The sequence below is a fragment of the Sorghum bicolor genome, chromosome 10, assembly GCF_000003195.3.
Source record: "Sorghum bicolor cultivar BTx623 chromosome 10, Sorghum_bicolor_NCBIv3, whole genome shotgun sequence".
NCBI classification, from domain to species: Eukaryota; Viridiplantae; Streptophyta; class Magnoliopsida; order Poales; family Poaceae; genus Sorghum; species Sorghum bicolor.
The window spans coordinates 9,891,519-9,914,695 of NC_012879.2; the positions used below are offsets into that span (position 1 = coordinate 9,891,519).

Below are 23,177 nucleotides of genomic sequence, written 5' to 3' on the forward strand. Positions count from 1 at the left end.
ATCGGAGCAGAGAGACAGGGACGGCAGAGGGCCACAGCACGCCACCGCGCGGCGGTGCCGCCGCCCCCGCCACTCTCTCTACTTGGGACGGGAAAGCCACGGCACGGGCGCGTTGGCGACGCGTGCAATCCACCACCCACTCTATCGGGAGCAAGGAGCGCGACGCCGCGGCCGTCCGCGCTCAGCGTGCGTGTCAGTCACCCCCGTCCCTCTGTTGCTTGCAGGAGGAATCGAAGCCGGCCGAAAGCAACCTTCCGGCTGCAGAGTGGCGACACACGAACTCCAAGGTAACGAGACTGCAGAGTGGCGACACACGAACTCAAAGATAACGAGACCCTGACCACACACCCTGCAGAATGTTGTCGGAAGGACTCAACTAGGCCTTGTTTAATTTCCGAAAAATTTTGCAAAATTTAGACGTATGCATGAAGTATTAAATATAGATGAAAATAAAAACTAATTACACAGTTTGGTCGGAATTGAAAAGACAAATCTTTTAAGCCTAGTTAGTCTATGATTGAACAATATTTGTCAAATACAAACGAAAGTGCTACAGTGTTCATTTCCTAAAAACTTTTGGAAGTAAACAAGGCCCTAGCTAATCGATCGTCGCCTCGCAATGATGCCAGTACCAGAGGCTCTCATTATAGGGCCTTGTTTAGTTCACCTGAAAAACAAAAAATTTTTAAGATTCCCCGTCACATCGAATCTTGTAACACATGTATGAAACATTAAATATAGACGAAAACAAAAACTAATTACACAGTTTAGCTGTAAATCATGAGACGAATCTTTTGATCCTAGTTAGTCCATGATTGGATAATATTTGTCACAAACAAACGAAAGTGCTACAGTACCGAAAATTTTTCACTTTTCGGAACTAAACAAAGCCTAGATGCCGATGCCGAGCCTGTTCACTTATCTGAAAATACTGTTCGCTCAATGGAAGACGGATACAGATCCGCATATGAGAACTTGCGTATGTGATGACTCCTCGTCACATGCATATAGCCATATATGCGTCTAGACACAAATAAAAAACGCCATCTTCGATGAGGAGTTGTCGCGGAAACGTACACATACGTATTTGATAAAAAGGGTTATCGCGGATGTATTTTGCCTATACGCGTCTATAATGATGAATTTAAAGACGAAAATAATAAATCCCAATAACAGTGCCTTATATACTAATATACATCATATGACACATCTTTGTTATATAGCAACATGTTATGCCAAGGTCTTATATACAAACATGACACGTTTTTACTTACTTACGGAGTATCTGCATGACACATACACTCCGTTTGCACCTCCCCCAAGTTTCTGCAGGGAAAGAATCAGTTGAGCATGGGTTTTAATCATTAACAATAAGCACATTTGTGAAATTCAATAAACACAAATGTTTTAACTATTAATTCCTTTTAAATTAAGATTATCGATGACTTGTTAACTCAGAATAATATCAACTGAAGTGAAGTTTTATCAACCTGGAGCTGAATCAATGAACGAAAGAAAACTAATTGGTGTCGTATCATGATGGAAATTGTGATATCCAGTAAGATCTTATTTAAACCATGATAGCCGTAGTCCTAATAACGATTTGATGGATATTGGAATCAAATAAAGCCACATGACATTTTTTTTCAGTGTATTAACCATGCAACATTACGCTTATTTCATTGATTAATATATTATTATTGATATTTTACTTGAAACCCTGAGATGCAATAACACAATTACCTGTAGCAGTCTCCTGCTGACAAATGAAGAGGCATGTGAATAAATCTTTCCTTCAAAACAATCATAGACATCTGGATATTTATCAAGATGAAGAATGTCAACATGTCCTCCAAGCTTTTCAGACACGGCTTTAACCACTCGATAAGATATCAAGTGATCGCCTCCCAACACCAACGATCCAAGAGGCTCCTACACAACAGTGTGCCGCTGTAAATAAATATGTGAAACAGAACAGAAAACCAGAGCTATTACAATACAGGTATCAGGTCTGAGCAGCAGCAACCATATCTCGTTAAAAGCTGTCAACTGCTATGAAGTGTGTGTATGAAGTGTCCACAGCTAACATAAGGAGAAATGCAACATGCAATGGCTGAGTAGCTTCTGGCTTCTGCAAAAGATCCCGAATGCTCTCTGTGCAAAATCTTTGTTTCTGTTGCTGCATGTGAACAGTGGATGGGGGCAGTGGAGAGCTCAGTAAGACAAGAAGTCCATAAAGAAACCCATGCATATAATGCTTGTTTTGGATCCATAAACAAAGCGAGCTTTACAAAAAGGCATAAAAAGGCAGCAAACCAACTAAGCTGACTCATTAACGAAAGAGCATTGCAGCCTTCGCAAGCTGATTATCCAGCCTTTAGGCCAGGCTCAGCTCCTTGATCCAATATAAAACTGGATGTCAAAAATGCGTTACTGCCTAATGCCAAATTACACAGAAGCAGCAGCAGTAGCGTGACTTCTATGAGGTAAAATAATTGCATTGGAGTACAGTAGTGACACTGACATGGTCGCCTGCGCACAAGTTCACAATTTGTGTGTTGAATTTCCAAGGACACAGATAGGGCAGTGATCCATATAATTTGAGGCCTGCATCATCCCGACTGGGAGAAAACGGTAACAATAAAAAGTACAGGTTCGGCATGCTAGCTAATTCATTGTGACACAATATTCATAGCTCTACAAGTATAATTAGCCATTATCTAGTGGAAAGAAATGGTTAGAAAGAAAGATGGAGCAAGGTCATTGTGAAGTTCCTTGATTAATAAGTTTGTAGAACTACAGGTTGTAGCATAGTAGCCCAATTTCTGTTTACTTGTGCATAAACCTATAAAGTAGAGATTTTTAATGCCATGGTATAACGCACACAGTATATGAAATAAATATGAACTATACTATATCTTTCTCTAACTCCGTTAATGAATTTTTCTACTGTTTCAATGAAAAGTAGCAGGTCAAAGCTCTTCAGTGCACAAGATCAAATGCAGGTAAATCCTACAGTAGCTTATATGCATTGATCCGAACCCTACAGGAAGCACAAACAATTCAGACAATTGAAACACAGAACTGAGTTTGATTGGGCATCAAAGTGTTGCATTTTACCTGGAAAACATCGCTGATATTGATCACAAAAATTATGGCCACAGGCTTTACATCAACCCAAATAGCTCTACCCATCCTCACCAATATGTTCCAACTGCAGGCTACTAACCATTCCGGCGAGCACAAAAAGCATGTCAAAGTTAAAAGTTTGCAAGGCTACTAACCCATAGTATGCAAGGGGAGACACATACCCACACAGCCACACCAGATGAAATGGTCAGTATACCAACTGATTCTTCTAAAAAGGATTACAGGAACAATTCATAGCAGTTTCTTTTGGAAAAGTTAAGTGATGAATCCTTGTGTCAACATTTGCAAGCATGAACAGTGCGAAAGGAATGTCAGCATTTCCTCTGAAACTGACACTTACATTATATCTCAACTTCAATGATAAGTACATCCAAAGAATTTGTAATTAAGTGATTAACATGGAGAAAAAAAATATTCTCTCAGCATTTCAGCGGACTTACTTCTCAGAGATCCAAAATATTCAAGACGTGACCCCTGTTGATGTGGACATGTGAACTCTTTTGCTGACCGATGCTTTGGCAGTTCAGCTTCCATATCAACAATTTTTCACAATGGAACAGCTTGTAATAAGAAATATTTTGTGGGATAAAGTATGAAATACGTAGCTAAACAATGTAACAAGCTTACAAAAGTTAGCTTTCACTTATTCTGGGGACTGGCAGCAATAATGTATATTCTAGATGTTGAACAATAATTCCATGCCAGAATTTGGAATGAAAAACAATAAATCAGTGATTGCTTCAATAGATAAGCTATGCCATTATCAAAAAACAAATAGATAAGATACACTGAAGAAATTTTACAAGTAAAACTACAAGCCCTAGGGGCTCATGTCCATATAAGGCCTTGTTTGGATGTTATCGGATTCACCTCAATCCACATGTGCTAGGGGTGTACCACCCTAATCCACCCCTAACACATGTGGATTGATGTCAATCTGATCGCATCCAAACAAGGCCTAGTGAACCCATGCAGAGTTCTGGGCAGCATGCGACACCCATCCCAATTTCAGGTGAGTAGAGTAGCCAATGATGTCTGTGTCCATGTTTCTGTCCAGCATTAATTTGATGGCATCAAGGAAACAATCTATCATTCATTTGACCTCCACCATAAATCTAATGGAACTGGATGACTGTAGCATGACTTTTACGAGAGAAACTTTTTCCTTACATTATTCACCTGTCACATGTGTTGGCACAAGTTTGAACTTTTGTTGGTTGGGTTGGGTTTGTAAACATAAAGTATTACAGTTTGAAGTAACTGTGGTTAAGTATTTACAATTTGAAGTGCTCAACCAGAGCTTTGCTGGCAAGGTCTCGCCTAAAGAAGGCCCCCAGAAACTCAGACATGGTAAAATTCCTGTACTTTGGTGGACTACGACTATCTGAAGAAACCAGCTCTGGCAGTGGCCCATAAAAAACGTTGTCCCCTCTCTTGCCAGGATTGAAAAATATTGCGATTGAAACTCTTGCTTCTTCTCGTGTATTCATAATCACGCGATGGTCAACGCTCTTGTACTCATCATTAGACATGATCTGATGAAAGTATAGGATAACAATAAGTTAGATAAGATGATGGCATTATAAAGCTGCTCCACAAAGCTTCTTAAAATCATATTATGTAACTCATGCTAGTATTGTTATCCTTTTCTTTCGACACGAGGTAACCCCATTTCCATTAAGCATAAAAGAAATACAAGAGTTTGTAAAGAACAACAGACAAGACAGAAACAGTAGCAAACGTCCTAATTTCAGACGCAGATACTGATACTCTGTCTCAGAGCTCAGCCTGCAAATCTGCCACAAGCAACCAGAACTAACAGGACTGCGCATTACATCACAGTTCCAGGGAAAAACCAGCAACATGCACATTGTTATCTGTGGATACAAGTGGTCAAAATTAGATACCTCATGGAGCAATATGTCCCAATAATCCAACCTGTAATAGATATTATACTTTCAGGATTCAGTTAGACATATGCTTAACCAGATATGGTGTACTTTTGCCACTTATAAAGGCTTAAAGCACGGCGCAAGGTGAGACTCGGTACATGATCTTGCCGGGGATATTGGATGATGGGAGGATGTGAGGGCGTTTGGCTGTTGTTCACAGTGGGAAGCCGGAGCTGCTTTTTGCTGCTTGTAATCAGCTCAGCAATGAGGACGCGTGGTGGGCGTCATTGGTTTGTGTGTTAACCTCTGTGTGTTAGTCGTCAGAGCTATGATGTTCTGGTGTCGTGGGTATTTTCTGTGTTTTATTCTGTGCCTATGTAAGGTTTTCAGGCCTGATTTTCCGTATAAACTAGGCTAATTCTCTTCTTCTTAATTGAAAGGCAGAGCTCCTGCTATTACGTTCAAAAAAATAAAGGCTTAAAGCAATACACAAAGTGAAGTGTTTAGAATACTGGAGTTTCTAAGTGCTGTGAAGTGAAGTACTAATAAACTTAAATTGAAGTATATAGATAGAGGCCATAAACTGTTCCTCGATGGTACAGACTTAACTGAATTGGCAGAAAACTGAATTCAGGCCTTGTTTAGTTCCGAAAAAATTTCGGATTTCGCTACTGTAGCACTTTCGTTTTTATTTGACAAATATTGTCTAATTATAAACTAACTAGGATCAAAAGATTCGTCTCGCGATTTACAGACAAACTGTGTAATTAGTTTTTATTTTCGTCTATATTTAATGCTTCATGCATGTGTCGCAAGATTCGATGTGACGGGGAATCTTGAAAACTTGTTGGATTTCGGAGTGAACTAAACGAGGCCTCAGATATTTGATTGTCTGGATACTTTACCCAAATAAAGTACTACCAAACAACAGAACTGTACCTGCAAGAGGTCCCCGACGTTGATTACAAGCGCACCCGGCACAGGCTTCACATCCACCCAGCGGCTCGTCCCATCTTCATCGTTTTGTTTCACCTGCAGGCCACCGATACCATCCTGCGCCAGGACGGTGAGCACGCCGGGATCTGAGTGCGGGACAAGGCCCATGGTGCGCTCAGGCTCAGGGCACACTGGATAGTAGTGACACACCATAACCTTGCCCTCGAGGCAGGAAGCCGCCTCCAGCCTCGAGGATCCGAGCTCGAGCCCCTCCGAAAGGAGCCCTAGCACGGCGCAGCCGACGGCGGTGGCGTGCGCGTCCCACTCGAGGACCTCGTCGCGGCAGACTGCCGGGATGCGCGCCGGGTCGGGCCGATTGGGCCCGAGCGCGATCTGGATGGTGTCACGCCAGCTCGCGGCGGGGGACCGGTACAGGTCGACGTTGGAAGAGTAGGAGACCCCACCGGGCATGGCGCGGCCGTAGTGCGCGGCGCGCTCGGCGGCCGGGAGCTCGTTGAAGGCGCGCACGGCGGCGAGCGCCCGCGCGGGGTAGTCCTCGGGGACGCCGAGGGCCTGGTGGTGGTTGACGAGGTGGAAGAAGCCCCAGCTGCGGGCGGCCTCGGCGGCGGCCGCCGCGGCGAGGGGCGCGGGGAGGGAGAGGTCGACGACGGGGATGGAGGCGCCCGGCGGCGCAAGGGGCGCGGAGGCGTAGGGGTCCGGATGGATGAAGAGCGCGGGGACTGAGGAGACGCCGGACTCCACGAGGCCGCGGACACCCGTGCGCGCCTCGTCGAAGGCCTTGAGGAGCGCGGCGCGGTCTGACTGGGACGCCGGAGGAGTGGGGGATGCCATGGCTGGCGGATTGCTCAAGAGTCGAGAACCTCGGTTGGTGCTGCGTGGGAGGGAGGACGCTGACTTTGGCCTTGTTTAGGCCCTGTTTAGATTGGAGATGAAAATTTTTTTGGGTGTCACATCGGATGTGTCGGGAAGATGTCGAGAGAGGTTTTTAAAAACTAATAAAAAAACAAATTACATAGCTCGTCAGGAAACTACAAGACAAATCTATTAAGCATAATTAATCTGCCATTAGCACATGTGGGTTACTGTAGCACTTAAGGGTAATAACCAGGCTTAAAAGATTCATTTCGCGATTTTCAACCAAACCGTGTAATTAGTTAATTTTTTTATCTACATTTAATGTTTCATGCATGTGTCTAAAGATTCGATGGGATGGATGAAAAATTTTTGGTAGAGAACTAAACAGGGCCTTAGTCAAAATGAACATAGGTACACTAAAAATATAATTAATAAATAATCTAATGATCTTTGATGAAATTTGAGATGTTTTAACTCTTTAAAATTTTTAAAATGACTTATAATTTAGGATTAAGGGAATATTACTTAGGCCAATCTTAATGGGGGTTTCAATTGAGTGTCATGCACATTTAATGAGATGACACATCAGCCAAAAGGAAATCTTTGCATGAAATGGGGAGGAAAGAGATGAAAATCGTTTCACCATGGTGGAACGACTCAGCGTCGTTTCCCAGACCTCGGTAACGCGGTGAAACGTCATTGAGAGGGGTTTTCGTTTCATTCTCGATCCCGTGCGCAGAGGAAACCGCCGGCACCGCGAGCTCTCCGTTCGCGCGCGCGCGATCCTCCCGGCCTTCTTCCCGCCCCTTCCTCCCGCTTCCTTCTCCCCAATCCTTCACTCCCGCCACCATCAGCTCTCCATTCCTTATCCCCTTCCTTCTCCCGTGCACCGCCCGCGAGCTAGGGTTACGGCGCCAGATCGGAGGCGGGCGCGCAGGTCGGAGGCGGATGCGGGCGCGCAGGTCGGAGCCGGAGGCGGAGGCGGGCGCGGGCAGTCGATTCACGGCTTGACCACCGCTTCCCCAGCCGCATCTTTGTCGAGGCGCGGGCGCGCAGGTCCGAGCCAGAGGCGGAGGCAGGCGCGCAGGTCGGAGGCAGAGGCGGGCGCGGGCGCCGCGGCCCCGTGAACGCGGGCGTCGACCGCGGCCGCCGCTGTCGAGGAGGAGCGGTACCGTGAGTGCGGCCCCGTGAACGCGGCCGCCGCTGTCCATGGATCCGCAAGGCAGAGGAGGGAAGGTTCGTGGGGGCAGGCAGCTGGGGCTAAAGAGGCCGTCGGCGCTTGCTCTGCCTCCAGTTCAGCCGCCCCAGCCGCCCATGTCCGCCCCTGCTGAGTTGAATCCCAGTCCCGCTGCGCCGAATCCATCTTCTCCTCCCTGTCTGCACCATCGTCAACCATGCCGCCACCACCGCAGCACAGCCACAGAGCAGGATGGGGTGCAGTTCCCCCAAATTTTGCTTTTTTCATGGAAACCAACATGGGACAAATTCATGGTATTTATTTTTTATTTCACAATTTACTCATAGTACCATATATGCATGAGTATTAGTTCCTGGACACTTAAATTTGCTCTCCTAGTACAGTTAGTTAGTAGATCAGTCATGTTGTATGATCAGTCAGGTTGTATGGTCAGTCATGTTCATGGTATAAACTCAGTTACTATGTCAATTATCTATACTTATTCCTAGGAACTATAGATGAAATCTATGAGTCAATTTTTCAGTGAATTTGATGAAATATTCTGAGTTATCTACTGATTTTTTTTATCTATGATTCTGAGTCATTTCTGCTGTGGGATTCAATGTTTGTCGAAATTGTAATCTAAAAAAATTTGTAAATTTGCTCATCGATTTGTACAGATAGTTGAATGTCTCTGCAATTCGAGTCAATATGATCAGAGTTAAATTTGCTTCGGTTTGAACTGTGACAATGTGATGCTATTTGATTTTCTCCTAACTATTTGATGATAATTCATCTAGTCATTATTATTGTAAAAGTTCCTCAGAACGCCGTGATGCCAAATTATAGTAACTTTATCCTAGTTACCATCTCAAGCAACTAAGATTCCAGTAACTATTGTTCCCTCAGAAAAGGTTCCAGTAACTATTATATAGTAACTCAGTTCCTCAGAACGTCGTGATGCTAAATTATAGTAACTATATCATGGTAATTTAGTCTCCTCATTTCAGTAATTTGGAATACTTTGGAACACAGCAGGGTGTTTTTTATGATCTGAGTTTTTTTAGTTATGATCTGAGTTATCTACTGTTTTTTATCTATGATCTGAGTTTTTCTATCCGAGCTTGTTTAACTTGGTTGCTTGAAAATTGCAGGGTGTTTCCTCCTGAAGGGTTTGTAAATTTGATTCAGCAAAATTGTTCGCCGCAGGCACAGCAACAAAGTGCAAACTTTCACTTGGTTGGCCAGACTATGAACTTCAACCCCATATCCCCACCCCCATCAAGGGCCTATGGAACACCACCACCCCAAGTCATGCAACAAGGCAATTCAACTAACAATATAGTTGATATTGATGTTGGTGAAGATGAAAACAATGATGCAAGTTCGGCAGCTAAGAAAAGAAACATGAGATATTGGACTCATGAAGAGGAAGAGAGATTGGCTAGTGCTTGGTTGAATGCTTCTAAAGATCCAATTCACGGCAATGACAAGAAAGGTGATACCTTTTGGAAGGAGGTTACTGATGAGTTCAACAGAAAAGGGAATGAGAAGCGCATAAGGGAAATCAACCAATTGAAGGTTCACTGGTCACGCCTCAAGTCATCGATTGGAGAATTCAATGACTGCTGGACTAAGGCAACTCAAGTGAATACAAGCGGATATTCTGACGACATGCTGGATAAAGAGGCACAAGAGATGTATGTAAGCAGGTTTGGTAAGCCTTTTGCATTGGTGCATTGGTGGAAGATACTAAGAAAAGAGCCCAAATGGTGTGCACTCTTTGAGAAGGACAAAGACAAGACTGAATTGGATGATATTCCACCAGAACAAGTGCGTCCCATTGGTAGAGAAGTAGCAAAGGCAGAGCGCAATGGAAAGCGCAAGAAGGACAATATTGTGGATGGAATAGTTATCCTTGGGACAATATTGAGAAAATTATCAATGTGCAGGAGATCGGAAGGCGGAGCGTGAAAAGGTGACAGATGCACAGATTCAGATAGCAAATACAAATCTGAAGGCCACAGCTGAGCAAAAAGAGGCAAAGATGTTCGAAGTCTACAATTTCCTACTTAATCAAGATATCAGTCAAATGTCTGAAGATCAAAGAGCTAATCGAGACAAGGCAATACGTAGGATGGAGGACAAATTGTTTGGTAATTAAGGTCAGTCACAATATCATTCCCTGTTTTCTTTCATGCAGTGTACCTATTGAATATAAGAAAATCTAGCCCAACAAAGAGATTTAATTTTGAATGCCTCCTACTTCAAACTTAAATTATGTTGTGCTTTGCTATATTGTATGAATGCAGCCTATGTGTGAATGTAGCCTATGTGTGAATGCAGCACTATGTGTGAATGCAGCACTATGTGTGAATGCAGTTGGCTGTGTGAAATACATAGGTGTGTGCATCTATATATGCGTAGCTGTAGGTCTCCTTTCTTCCTCATTCTTTCTTCCTGATCTCATTCTATATACACACACGAAGGTCTTCTCCCTTCCTGTCTTCCTGTAGGTCTCCTATTTCTATATGCACAGGTATAGGTCTCCTATTTCTATGCAAAGATGTCAGACGAAAATGGCAACCCTGTGAACTTGTTGGATGAGTTCCTAGCTGAGGATCAGATCATAGATGATCTTCTCAGTGAAGCCACAGTGCTAGTGCAGTCCTCCATCGAAGCACTTCAGAAAGAGGCTTCAGATCATCGTTACCATCTGAGGAAGCACATCAAGAGGCCACGAGAGGAAGCACATCAACAATTAGTGAATGATTATTTCTCAGAAAATCCTCTTTATCCTTCCAGAATTTTTTGCCGAAGATTTCGTATGTCTAGGCCACTTTTTCTTCGCATTGTTGAGGCATTAGGCCAATGGTCTGAGTATTTTATTGAAAGGGTGGATGCCGCTAATCGACAAGGGCTCAGTCCACTGCAAAAGTGTACTGCTGCTATTCGACAATTGGCTACTGGTAGTGGTGCAGATGAACTAGATGAGTATCTAAAGATAGGGGAGACTACTGCAATGGAAGCAATGAAGAAATTTGTCATAGGTGTTCAAGAGGTGTTTGCTGAGAGATATCTGAGGCGCCCCACTACAGAAGATATTGAACGTCTACTCCAACTTGGTGAGAGACGAGGTTTTCCTGGTATGTTTGGCAGCATTGACTGCATGCACTGGCAATGGGAAAGATGCCCCGTTGCATGGAAGGGACAGTTCACTCGTGGTGATCAGAAAGTGCCAACACTGATTCTTGAGGCTGTTGCATCACATGATCTGTGGATTTGGCATGCGTTCTTCGGAGCAGCGGGTTCCAACAATGATATCAATGTACTGAACCAATCAACTGTATTTCTCAATGAGCTTAAAGGACAAGCTCCTAGAGTACAGTACATGGTAAATGGGAATGTACACAACACTGGATATTTTCTTGCTGATGGAATATACCTTGAATGGGCAGTTTTTGTTAAGTCAATACGACTACCTATCACTGAGAAGGAGAAGTTGTATGCAGACGAACAAGAAGGGGCAAGAAAGGATATCGAGAGAGCCTTTGGTGTATTGGAGCGTCGATTTTGTATCTTAAAACGACCAGCTCGTCTATATGACCGAAATGTACTCCGTGATGTTGTGCTAGCTTGCATCATACTTCACAATATGATAGTGGAAGATGAGAAGGAATCCAGCATTATTCAAGAAGATCTGGAGCTAAATGTGCCTCCTAGTTCATCAACCGTTCAAGATTCGGAGTTCTCTCGTGATCAAAACGTCCCACTAGAGAGAGTTTTAGAAAAATATGTTTCTATTCGAGATCGATCGGCCCATCGTCGACTTAAAAAAGATTTGGTGGAACACATTTGGAATAAATTTGGTCCCACACAAAATAATTCTGGAGTTTGATATCAGGTTTCTATGATTTTTCCTTACTTATCTGTCTTAAGAATTTAACTACTTATCCGTGATATGATCCTGTACTGTTTTTTTCAATGCTGAGCTCATGTTGAACTGTTTTTTTATGCAGGATGAAAGTAAGGTTATTGTTGACGGTCCTTAAGTACCAAATATAATCATCAAATAAATAAATAAAAGGATCCAAATGCAACTGTAAGTGCAATCAAGCCTATTGTGGGTTTTGGCGTTGATGACCACCGAATTAGGGAACTAATGAGTTTTGCTGAGATGACAAGCAGGGAATATAGCAAAGAGGGTGTTGAATACCATGGAGGATCCCCCATTTCTAAAGGATGGCTTTCCTAGCTCCAAAGGAAGTTTAATTCATTTTCGGTTTGAATTTGAGTATAAGAAAAGCCGTACTATAAAGAGGGACTCCAAGGTTGTGGATCAAATTGTGAACCAAAGGCTCAAAAGCTCATCAACATCCTCAAACCCAAGCCTAGCCAGCATATCTTTCTCTCTACACTTTGGTGTTTTCAGGCTGGTTCAGGCAAGGGCGGCACTGCCGCCCTCTAAGGGCGGCACTGCCGCCCTACCCTGTGACAGTTGGAGAGCTGGGTATAAATACCCTTCCAGACCGTCTCAAACGGTAACCTGCTCTTCTTCCTCGCTCCCAACCGTTGCAAACAGACCAGAGCTCACTTCTCTCTCCCTCCATTGTTGCTCCTCAAGCCCCCAAGCCAATCCTTGATTCCAACCATCAAAACTTGAGGGAAAAGGCAGCAAACTTCGATTGGAGAGCAGATCCATTGATTCCCAGTGTCAAAAAGAGCTTTTGGTTCACGTTTGGCCGGCAGCCTTGAGTTTGTTACTCTTGGAGCTTGCTCCTAGCCGGCTAGGCGTCGCCCTAGAGCTTGCCAACTTGTGTGGCAGCCAAGGGAAGGTTTGTAAGGTTACCCTTGCAGCTAATACATTCTTCACTCTTTGCAAGGGGTAAAATCCTTGCTTTGAGAACGAGGAGAAGGTAAGCCTGTGTGGCTAAGCCGGTCCTAGTGTGGGCACCTCAACAACGTGGAGTAGGCCAAGCCTTGTTGTGGCAACAGCTGAACCACGGTAAAAATCGTGTGTCTTGTGTGCTTTCACTTGTGTATGAGTTTGTGTTAGGATTTGAGGCCGATCTACTTGGTGGGGAGGCTCCAGCACATTCTAGCCACATACCTGTGCTCTAACATCTTGCAGGAAGCTTGGAAATTTAGTCGATCTAAATTTCCTTGGGTAAACTTTGAATTAATTCAATTAAGCTTCTGTCTGTTTTTCTGTTGAGGCCGTCAGTGCCGCCCTGGGAGGGCCTCACTGCCGCCCTTGCCTGTGTGACTGATAAACTTTGCTGAAAAAGTTTGAACAGGCCTATTCACCCCCCCTCTAGGCCACTTTCTGTACATCCAGAGATCCTACAAGTGGTATCAGAGCCGAGTTGCTTCGTATACGCTTCACCGCGTGAAGTATGGAAGTTGCGGGAAGCTCGGGGGCAAAGGATAAGTCCATTCCAGCTGCACAAGCTGAGGATGTGCTGGTTGAGAGTGATAGCAGTGAGCTATCAGTCTCAACAGCCAGCAACTCCACCCTCAAGCCTGATGGTGGTATGACTACCGACCCCGAGAGAAGGCAAAGAAGGCAAGCAAGAAGAGAAGCTAAAGCAAAAAGAAAAGAAGATGAAAAGCTAGCTGCCAAGAAAAAGAGAAAAGAAGAAAGAAAAGCCAAACGAGAAGAGCGAGCCAAAAGAAGGGCAGCAAAGAAAGAAGAAGAGAAGAAGAAAGAAAAGGAGGTGTATGATGCATCATCAAGTGAGCTATCATCTAGTACGGATGATGGTGATGATGATGAATCATATAACCGCTCCAAGAAGGACAAGAAGGGCAAATCAACAAAGGAGGACAACAGCAACAAAAGGAAATACTCCGCTGTATCCTTTAACTATTCTTATTTGTCTAACCGAGACAAGAAGTGTCTTGTCAACGTGCCCGCTGGCAAGTTGCCCCATTTCGATGGGACCGACTTTGCCAAGTGGAAGCATTTGATGAGTCGCTATCTTGGAGCTCTTCACCCCGGTCTTTGGGATGTTGTTTGTGATGGATTTCAGGAACCTGCAGATCCAGAGAATCCAACAAATGAAGAAATGATTGCTGTCCACTTCAATAATCAAGCCACAAGCATTCTCCTTAGTGCTCTCAATGGAAATGAGTACAATCGAGTGATGAACGTGAATGTGGCCAAGCAGATTTGGGATACTTTGGTTTTAGCTCATGAAGGTGTTGACAAAGTGAGGAAGGCCAAAATTGATTTGATGATGGCCAAGCTCAATAGGTTTGTGATTATTGGTGATGAAGGGCCACAAGAAATGTTTGATAGGTTGATGGTGCTAGTTGGAAAAATTAGAGGCTATGGTGGTGACCTTGATGACCATAGAGTTGTGAAAGTAATGTTGGAAGCATACTCACCAAGGAATGAGACCGTGGTCACTCTCATTAGAGACAAGAAGAATTTCGAACACTTCACCCAAGTGATGTGCTTGGAAGATTGTTGACATTTGACATGCAAAGAGAAGAGGCTAATGAGAGAAGAAAGCTTGGCGAGCTGCAAGCCAAGTTAGAAGGCATGAAGGTCAATGATATAGCACTCAAGGCAAAGCAATCAAACAAGCAAGGTGGCTGCAGTAAATCCAAGAGCAGCAAGCAAGTATCAACAAGTCAGCCCAAGAAAGCAAAGCAAGTTCAAGAATGTGATCCATCTTCATCCTCTAGTGATAGTGATGGTGATGATGGTGATTATGAGAAGATAGATGATATTGCCCTCTTCATAAGCAAGCATAGACGGGGGCTGAAACAACATGGATTCAAGTTCACTCCAAGGAAGTTCCAAAACAAGAAGAAGAGATTGTGCTTTAACTGTGGCAGCACCGAGCATCTTGTTGCAGAATGTCCAGAGGCAAAGAAAAAGAAGGAACAAAGGCATGACAACAAGAGAAATTACAAGAGGGTTGGAGAAGCACACATCGGGCATGAATGGGACTCAACTCAAGAGACCTCAAGTGGAGATGAGAAGGTGGCTACCATGGCTGTCCTCAAATCAACATCTTCACCAAGGCTCTTCGACAACATGACCGATGATGAGCAAGATGGCAGCTCCCACATTTGTCTTATGGCAAAGGGTGGGAAGGTACAAACCAAATCCAAATCTTCTCCAATCCCCAAAGAAATCTCTAGTAGTGAACTAAGTGACTCCTCTAGTGATGATGACTCTAGTGATGATGAATTTAATGAAATGACCAAAAAGTGTGATCATAAAACTAAAGTCTACATCTCTAGGCTAATGAAGGAAGTACTAGATCTCAATAATGAAATTGATTTAAGAAATGATGACATCAAGGAGCAAGCTAAGAAAAATCTAGCTCAAATTAAAGAAATTGACTCATTGGAGAGTGAGGTGGCTGTCCTAAAGAAAAGTTTAAAGAAAGAAAAAGAAAGCCACACTCTCACAAAGAAGGAAGTAGATGCACTCAAGCAAAAGTATTATGGCTTAGATGAAAAGCATAAAGGTCTTGAGCAGCAATACAATCTTCTTTGGGAGAGTACCTCACAGTCCTCTAAGTCAAATGAGACTAGTACTCCCTCCATTAGTGAAGGTTGTGGAAAATGCAATAATCTTGACCTAAACATGTATTCCACAAATCTTGCAAACATGGAGGCTATGAAAAAGGAGATCACGAGGCTCACACATCTGTTGAACACCAAGTGTGAGAACAAACCACAAGGTAAAGAAGTTCAGCAAAATAGGCCAAACTACAAGGAAGGGAGAAATCCCAAAGTCAAGGATGGACTTGGCCACACAAAAGGAGGAAAGACCAATGGAAGAGACCTGGTAAATGGCATTGAGTGTGTCAAATTCACGAGCAAAGGCAAGGTTGGTGTAGAGCAGCCTGCACAGAAGGGGGCACAAAAGCTGTCCCGAGCCCACTGTCCAGCCAAGGGCGGCAGTGAGGCCCTGAAGGGCGGCAGTGCCGTCCTCCCCAGACAAGGGAAGGCTACCAACCTCAAACCTGAGCTTGTGAAAGCACAAAAGAAGGTATGCCAGCCTCAGGGGGAGTTCCAGCAACCCAGAAAGCAGAACAGGGGGACTCCAAAGAAAAGTTTCTATCAACCAAAGGCAAAGACACAAAGCCCAATTGTGAATACTTCCTTTGTGTTGAAAAATAACAGCAAAGGGGAAGTGATTGCCAAATATGTTGGCAAGGGCAGAAATGTGTATCTTAACACTTCCATTTGGGTTCCTAAAATTTTTGTGACTAACATGCAAGGCCCCAAGAAAAATTGGGGACCTAAACCAAGGAACTAAACTTGTTTTGCAGGCATACTCCTCCGGTGGGTCAAGTTGGGTGCTTGACAGCGGCTGTACAAATCATATGACCGGAGAGAAGAGTATGTTCTCAACGTATTCCCCAACTACAAATTCAAAAGAATCTATCATATTTGGTGATAACTCCAAGGGGGAAATTGTCGGTCTTGGTAAGGTTGCTATCACAACAAATTCTTCCATTTCAAATGTCTTGCATGTGGATCCGTTGGGATACAACTTGTTATCAGTTTCACAATTGTGTGAGGCTGGTTACAATTGTCTCTTTACGGAGAAAGGTGTGGAAGTCTTTAAGAGGGAGGATTCCTCTATTGTCTTTACGGGTCGCTTGAAGGGCAAGCTTTACCTAGTTGATTTCAACAAAGGTAAGGCCAAGCTTGAGACTTGTTTAATGGCAAAATCTAGCATGGGCTGGTTATGGCATCGCCGTCTAGCACATGTTGGCATGAGGAACTTGGCCAAACTCCAAAAGGACAACCACATCATTGGACTAACAAATGTTGAATTTGAGAAAGACAGGATATGTGGTGCTTGCCAAGCCGGGAAACAAGTAGGTGTACCACACCCACCAAAGAGTATCATGACGACCACTCAACCATTGGAGTTGATACATATGGACCTCTTTGGACCGGTCGCCTACCTAAGCATCGGGGGTAACAAATATGGATTAGTTATTGTTGATGACTATTCTCGCTTCACTTGGGTATTCTTTGTCTTTGAGAAATCTCAGGTACAAGAGAAAGTAAAGATCTTTGTGAGAAGAGCACAAAGAGAGTTTGGGCTGCCCATCAAGAAAATAAGAAGTGATAATGGCAGCGAGTTCAAAAACACCCAAGTTGAAGAATTTCTTGATGATGAAGGCATCAAGCATGAGTTTTCAACTCCATACACCCCGCAGCAAAATGGCGTGGTAGAGAGGAAGAATAGAACACTCATTGATATGGCAAGAACAATGCTTGATGAGTATAAGACTTCGGACCTATTTTGATGCGAAGCAATCAACACCGCTTGCCATGCAATCAACCGCCTCTATCTACACAAGAAACTCAAGAAGACTTCATATGAGCTGCTAACCGGTAACAAACCAAAGGTGTCATACTTTAGAGTGTTTGGGTGCAAGTGTTTCATACTCAATAAAAGGCCCAAAACCTCTAAGTTTGCACCTAAAGTTGATGAAGGCATTCTTCTTGGTTATGGATCAAATGAGCATGCCTACCGCATCTACAACAAAACCTCTGGTAGAGTTGAAGTTGCAGTAGATGTCTCATTTGATGAGTCTAACGGCTCTCAAGTAGAGCATATTGATGAAAGTGTTGCAGGAAAGGAGGATCCACCATGTGAGGCAATCAAGCAATTGGCTCTTGGTGACATAAGGCCACAAGAAGAAAAAGCCACTGCTCAGGAGGATCCCCAAGATGCTGCTGACAAGTCTTCCGCTGATGCACTCGATGCAAATGTGTCAGCCACACCTGCTGCTCAGCAACAGGGCGGCAGTGAGGCTGTCCAGGGCGGCAGTGCCGCCCCTCCCTCAGCAGCAGCAACTTCCTCAACACCTCAAGGGCTGGATCTTGCACCAGTTTTTGAGCTTGAAGCTGATGAAGAGTTAGATGAAGAACAAGACGGTGTTGAGCATCCAAGACTACGCCAAACAATTCAAAGAGATCATCCTGCCGACAACATCCTTGGAAGTCTTCGAAAGGGAGTGTTGACACGTTCACATTTAGCAAGTTTCTGTCAACATTTCTCTTTTGTGTCTTCCATTGAACCAGATAAGGTAGAGAAGGCGTTGGCGGATGAGGACTGGGTCTTGGCCATGCAAGAAGAGCTCAACAACTTCGAGAGAAACCAAGTGTGGACTCTCGTTGAAAGGCCAAATACCAATGTGATTGGCACCAAATGGGTCTTTCGCAACAAGCAAGATGAGAATGGCGTGGTGACAAGGAACAAGGCAAGACTGGTGGCTCAAGGTTACACTCAAGTAGAGGGCTTGGACTTCGAGGAGACCTTTGCACCGGTGGCAAGGCTTGAAGCAATTCGAATGCTTTTAGCCTTTGCTGCTCATCACGACTTCAAGTTGTTCCAAATGGATGTCAAGAGTGCATTCCTCAACGGCCCTATACAAGAGTTGGTGTATGTTGAGCAGCCACCAGGTTTTGAAGATCCCAAGTTTCCAAACCATGTCTATAAACTCCAAAAGGCGCTCTATGGGCTTAAGCAAGCACCAAGAGCATGGTATGAATGCCTTAAGGATTTCTTGCTCAAGAAAGGCTTTGAAATAGGCAAAGCTGATTCTACTCTCTTCACTCGTAAAATTGGTAATGATATATTTGTGTGCCAAATATATGTCGATGACATAATATTTGGTAGTACTAATCAAGTGTTTTGCGAGGAATTTAGTAGGATCATGACAAAGAGATTTGAGATGTCCATGATGGGTGAGCTGAAGTACTTCCTCGGGTTTCAAATCAAGCAATTGAAGGAAGGGACTTTCATAAGTCAAATCAAGTACACCCTTGATATGCTGAAGAAGTTTGACATGGAGAAAGCGAAGCCTATCAATACTCCCATGCCAACTAATGGACATCTTGATCTTGATGATAAAGGGAAGGCCGTGGACATCAAGGTATACCGCTCCATGATCGGCTCTTTACTTTATCTGTGCGCATCTAGGCCTGATATTATGCTTAGTGTGTGCATGTGTGCTAGATTTCAAGCTAATCCGAAAGAATGTCACTTAGTGGCTGTTAAGAGAATCTTGAGATATTTAGTACACACTCCTAACCTTGGCTTGTGGTATCCTAAGGGCTCCAAGTTCAATCTACTTGGCTATTCAGATTCTGATTATGCCGGTTGCAAAGTAGATAGAAAAAGCACTTCGGGGACATGTCAATTCCTTGGACGGTCCTTAGTGTCTTGGAGTTCTAAAAAGCAAAATTGTGTAGCCCTTTCCACAGCTGAGGCCGAGTATATTGCAGCCGGTGCATGCTGTGCTCAATTACTTTGGATGAGGCAAACCCTTCGTGATTTCGGATGTCAATTCACCAAAATCCCACTTTTGTGTGACAATGAAAGTGCCATAAAACTTGCAAACAACCCTGTAAGTCACTCAAGAACCAAGCACATAGACGTCCGACATCACTTCTTGAGAGACCACGAAGCCAAAGGAGATATCGAAATTCGCCATGTGAGCACCGAAAAGCAACTAGCCGATATCTTCACTAAGCCTCTAGACGAGACAAGGTTTTGTGCTTTGCGTAGTGAACTGAATATCTTGGATTCTCGTAACGTGGTTTGAACTCCAGCACACACCTTGTTTGAAAAACTAGTATGCATAGGAGAAAATACTTGAAAAGATTTAATTATGTCTTTCAAAAACTCTTAAAATTTGTCTCAAATATCATGACTATAGTTTGATTGTTTCCTTGTATCTAGTCATGGTGTTTGGGTTGTATGTGTTCATATCTAATGCAATAGAGAAAAGTTATTTTCTCTTAAATCCCTCTGCTGTCAAGGAGGGCGGCAGTGACGCCCTTAGAGGGCGGCAGTGCCGCCCTAAGCGGTTCAGGCAAAATCGCCCTGGACTGGATCTCACGGGCCCCCTTTTTCTTTTCTTCTCTAGTCGTGCCCGTGATCTCTCTCCTCTCTCTTTCTCATTGCGCCGCCTCTCTCTCTCTCTCTCTCTCTCCCTCACGCAAGGCTCCAGGAACTTCTCCCCTTCGGCCATCTCTCTGCCGTGAGGAAGGAGAAAGGGGAAGGCCTTCTTGGTCTTCTCCAGTGGTGCATTGGGTGTGCTGCTCCCTCTCCAAGGAGGGGCATTCTTCTCTCATCCCCTCAATCCAAGGAAGAAAAGCAAGGTGAAACCCTAACCTATCCCGATCTATGCAATGTCTATTTTTGGGCAAAAGTTTTAGTTTCTAGGGGATGGATGATGAACTAGGAAGAGGTTTAGTGGATGGATTTGAATGGATTTGATTTCTCTCGACGTATTGAAAGATGCCCTCCGGCAGTGCCGGAGTTTAAGGTCGGCAGTGCCGGCCTTGGCAACTGCTTCTCTGCAGTTTCAATGCATTGAAGGGAAAGTGAATCGATTAAAGTTCATAGATTAAATCTATCCTAATTCGTTTGTTCATCCTCTTAAAGCTCATGCTCATCTAGACTTAATCGGCATATGAACTGCATTAGAGATTGTATGATGGACAGTGGTGCATATGTGTGTAAGTTGAATAAGAGATGAAGTGTAGAGTAGGGACTGCAGAAACTCTGCAGGGCGGCAGTGCCGCCCTCAGAGGACGGCAGTGCCGCCCTCACCTGACCAGCTTGGTTAGGGAGAGTTCCCACAGTCCATATTCTACACATCTCACTTGATCAATTGACTCTACATATGTTCCACTATATGCCAGATGTACAGTTCCTGATTTGGCTCAATTTTGGCATAGATGGACCGAGGAAAGAGGAAAATAACCACCAAGCAACAAGTTCGCAGAGGCAGGGGCAGAGGCAGCAGCTCTGGAGTATTCTTTGGAGATGATAGAGCAGCAAGGCAGCAGTATATTCAGCAAGAAGAAATGTTGCAGCAGGCTGGTTTCACGATCTCTCCCATAGGCTGTCCTAGCACTCCCTTGCACATTATAGAGTTTGATGACAGCTATATGAGGGACAACACTGATGAGTTTGAACTCAAGGCACCAAATGACACAGTGGATCATCCCTTAATCAATTATGCAGCAAGCTGGAAAGCTGTGGAGGAAGCTAGAGAGATGGATCCCTATGCTCACAGCAAGATAAGTGGTGTTGATTATCGTTTCTGGAATGTTTTTCATTCAAATTTCTATGCCACTGCTATTCTACCAGCTAGAAAGGGAAAGATTTGTGAGATGCATTTCATTGATTTTGATGCTATGCAAGCAAAAGAGGAGCCTGACTTTGATGCTGCAATTAAAGTATGTGATAAGTTTGAGCTGTCCACTCTCATGTCCTTTAAATATGACTGGAATAGAGAGATACTTGCTCAATTTCATGCTACCTACTTCTGGAACAGAGACAATGATGAGGTTCATTGGATGACAGATGGTACACATTATAGGATTGATTTCATTACCTTCTGCAGGATATTGGGTTTTGGAAATGACCATAGAACCTACTCTCGAATTCACAATGAGAGAAGGTTTGAGCCACATGAGGTGAGTTTTATGTGGGAGGATCCAACCCAAGTGAACAACAGGAGGACTGGGTTGAAGAGTTTCTATTATGTGATGAACAACCTTATCAAAATGACACTCAACCCAAAAGACAATGCCACTGATCTCAATGGTCATATTACTAATGTGCTGTCCAGATTTCCAGAAGGGGATAAATTTAATATTCCAAGGTTCATATGGGTAGAGCTGGCATATGCTATGGATGATGGGAGGAGGTCACTTCCTTATGCTCCTTATCTGATGTTTATGATTGAGAGAGTGACTGGAGTTAGATATCCTAAGGATTGTAGCCACACGGTGTATAACATCAAGAAAACCAAAGGTGGTAAAACAGCCCCACCTCCTGCAGTAGAGAGCTCATACCATAGTGAGGGAGGCCACAGTGTGCCACAGAGGAGAGATGGAAGGAAGAAGAAGCGCTTTCAGAAGTTGGCAGAATGGGTGAAGGCTATTTTTGGCACTTGCTCTTACATGGCACAAAATCAGTATAATGACAGGATGGAGAGCAGGCATGCAATAAATGCAGCTAGAGAGGTTCAGGGTCTACCTCCTCTTCCACCCGTGGCTCCACCTCCTCAGTTTCCAGATCTTCCTCACCTGTCTGACACGGAGTCTGGTGAAGATCATGGCAGCTATGATGAGCACCAGGGATATGATGATGATCCAGATCTTCAGGAGACACTAGGCAGTGTCTATCGGCAGTTCAGGGATGATGCTAGACAGCGGCGGGCTAGCACTTCAGCGGCTGCTCCTCGACGTTCCACGCGTGCCTCTCGCTTCACAGCTACTACTCATAGGGCTGGTCGTGCTGTGGTTTCCAGTGACGATGATGACGATGATGAGTGAGTTGTTCTCCCTTCTTTCTCTCTTCTTTTCTCTTTTTGGTACTTGATGCCAAAGGGGGAGAAAATTAGAGAAATTAGAGGGGTCAATTCTTTTCGACTGGACTTCGTTACTGCAGCTGCAAATCTTCATGTTCAGATCCGATGAGAGTGTTAGTTGTTAGTTTGTGAGCATGAGTGCTTCTTCAAAAACTATTTTTAAGTTGTAATAATGCTATTTACTTATCTCTATTTGCTTCGGATGTGAACATGTACTTGTGAACTGCTTGCCAGGCTTAATTTTTAGTTTAAATTCTGTTGGTTAACCTGTTTGTGTGGTGTAATGCTTTTTGAAATTTCTGTCAGCTTGCTGGTGTAGCAAGGGCGGCAGTGGCGCCCTACCAGGGCGGCAGTGAGGCCCCCTACTACAGCAGCATGCTGTCCTGCTTGTATAAACTGTCATATGCATACACGGTTATCTTGTGACACAGTTTGTTGCACCCCACAGAGGTCATGGACATAGGGGGAGGTCCTCCATCACTTGCTAAATGTATGAAGCTTGAATTTCATGTCAAGTTTGGGTATTCAAAACTCCAATCATACATTTAGGGGGAGCTCCTATGCCCATGACCATTTAAATCTCAGTTATGATTATTATCTTTTGTAAGCTCTAATTTGGTTGTCATCAATCACCAAAAAGGGGGAGATTGTAAGTGCAATCAAGCCTATTGTGGGTTTTGGCGTTGATGACCACCGAATTAGGGAACTAATGAGTTTTGCTGAGATGACAAGCAGGGAATATAGCAAAGAGGGTGTTGAATACCA

The 23,177-nt window shown here is 44.0% G+C and overlaps 3 protein-coding genes across 6 annotated transcripts; 2 read left to right on the top strand and 1 right to left on the bottom strand.

The window, feature by feature from the left end:
• On the bottom strand, positions 1,184-6,895 carry LOC8065744 (1-aminocyclopropane-1-carboxylate oxidase homolog 1). 4 transcript variants are annotated; one of them, XR_002448936.1, is made up of 4 exons: positions 5,982-6,895; positions 3,121-4,685; positions 1,744-2,179; positions 1,184-1,326 (listed from the first exon to the last, which is right to left on the bottom strand). XR_002448936.1 is itself a non-coding variant. In XM_021450589.1 (3 exons), the coding sequence occupies exons 1-2, from the start codon at positions 6,828-6,830 to the stop codon at positions 5,059-5,061; spliced, it is 879 nt and encodes a 292-aa protein (XP_021306264.1). In that variant the 5' UTR covers positions 6,831-6,895; the 3' UTR covers positions 4,550-4,685; position 5,058. The 4 variants fall into 4 exon arrangements, 1 of the variants encoding a protein (XP_021306264.1); XR_002448935.1 differs by having other exon boundaries at positions 1,744-1,932; positions 2,027-4,685; XR_002448934.1 differs by having other exon boundaries at positions 1,744-4,685.
• Positions 9,283-10,005, top strand: LOC8065745 (glutathione S-transferase T3). The gene has a single exon (XM_002436762.1). The coding sequence runs from the start codon at positions 9,283-9,285 to the stop codon at positions 10,003-10,005; it is 723 nt and encodes a 240-aa protein (XP_002436807.1).
• On the top strand, positions 10,859-11,929 carry LOC110431082 (putative nuclease HARBI1). The gene has a single exon (XM_021449776.1). It carries the CDS (start codon positions 10,859-10,861, stop codon positions 11,927-11,929), a length of 1,071 nt encoding a protein of 356 aa, XP_021305451.1.

Bases quoted from the DNA above. Each gene is read 5' to 3' on its own strand.
- LOC8065744 (XM_021450589.1), bottom strand. From the start codon at position 6,830: ATGGCATCCCCCACTCCTCCGGCGTCCCAGTCAGACCGCGCCGCGCTC. The intron at 5,089-5,981 runs GTACAGTTCTGT...TATCTATTACAG, and splicing joins ACGTCGGGGACCTCTTGCAG to GTTGGATTATTGGGACATAT.
- LOC8065745 (XM_002436762.1), top strand. From the start codon at position 9,283: ATGAACTTCAACCCCATATCCCCACCCCCATCAAGGGCCTATGGAACA.
- LOC110431082 (XM_021449776.1), top strand. From the start codon at position 10,859: ATGTCTAGGCCACTTTTTCTTCGCATTGTTGAGGCATTAGGCCAATGG.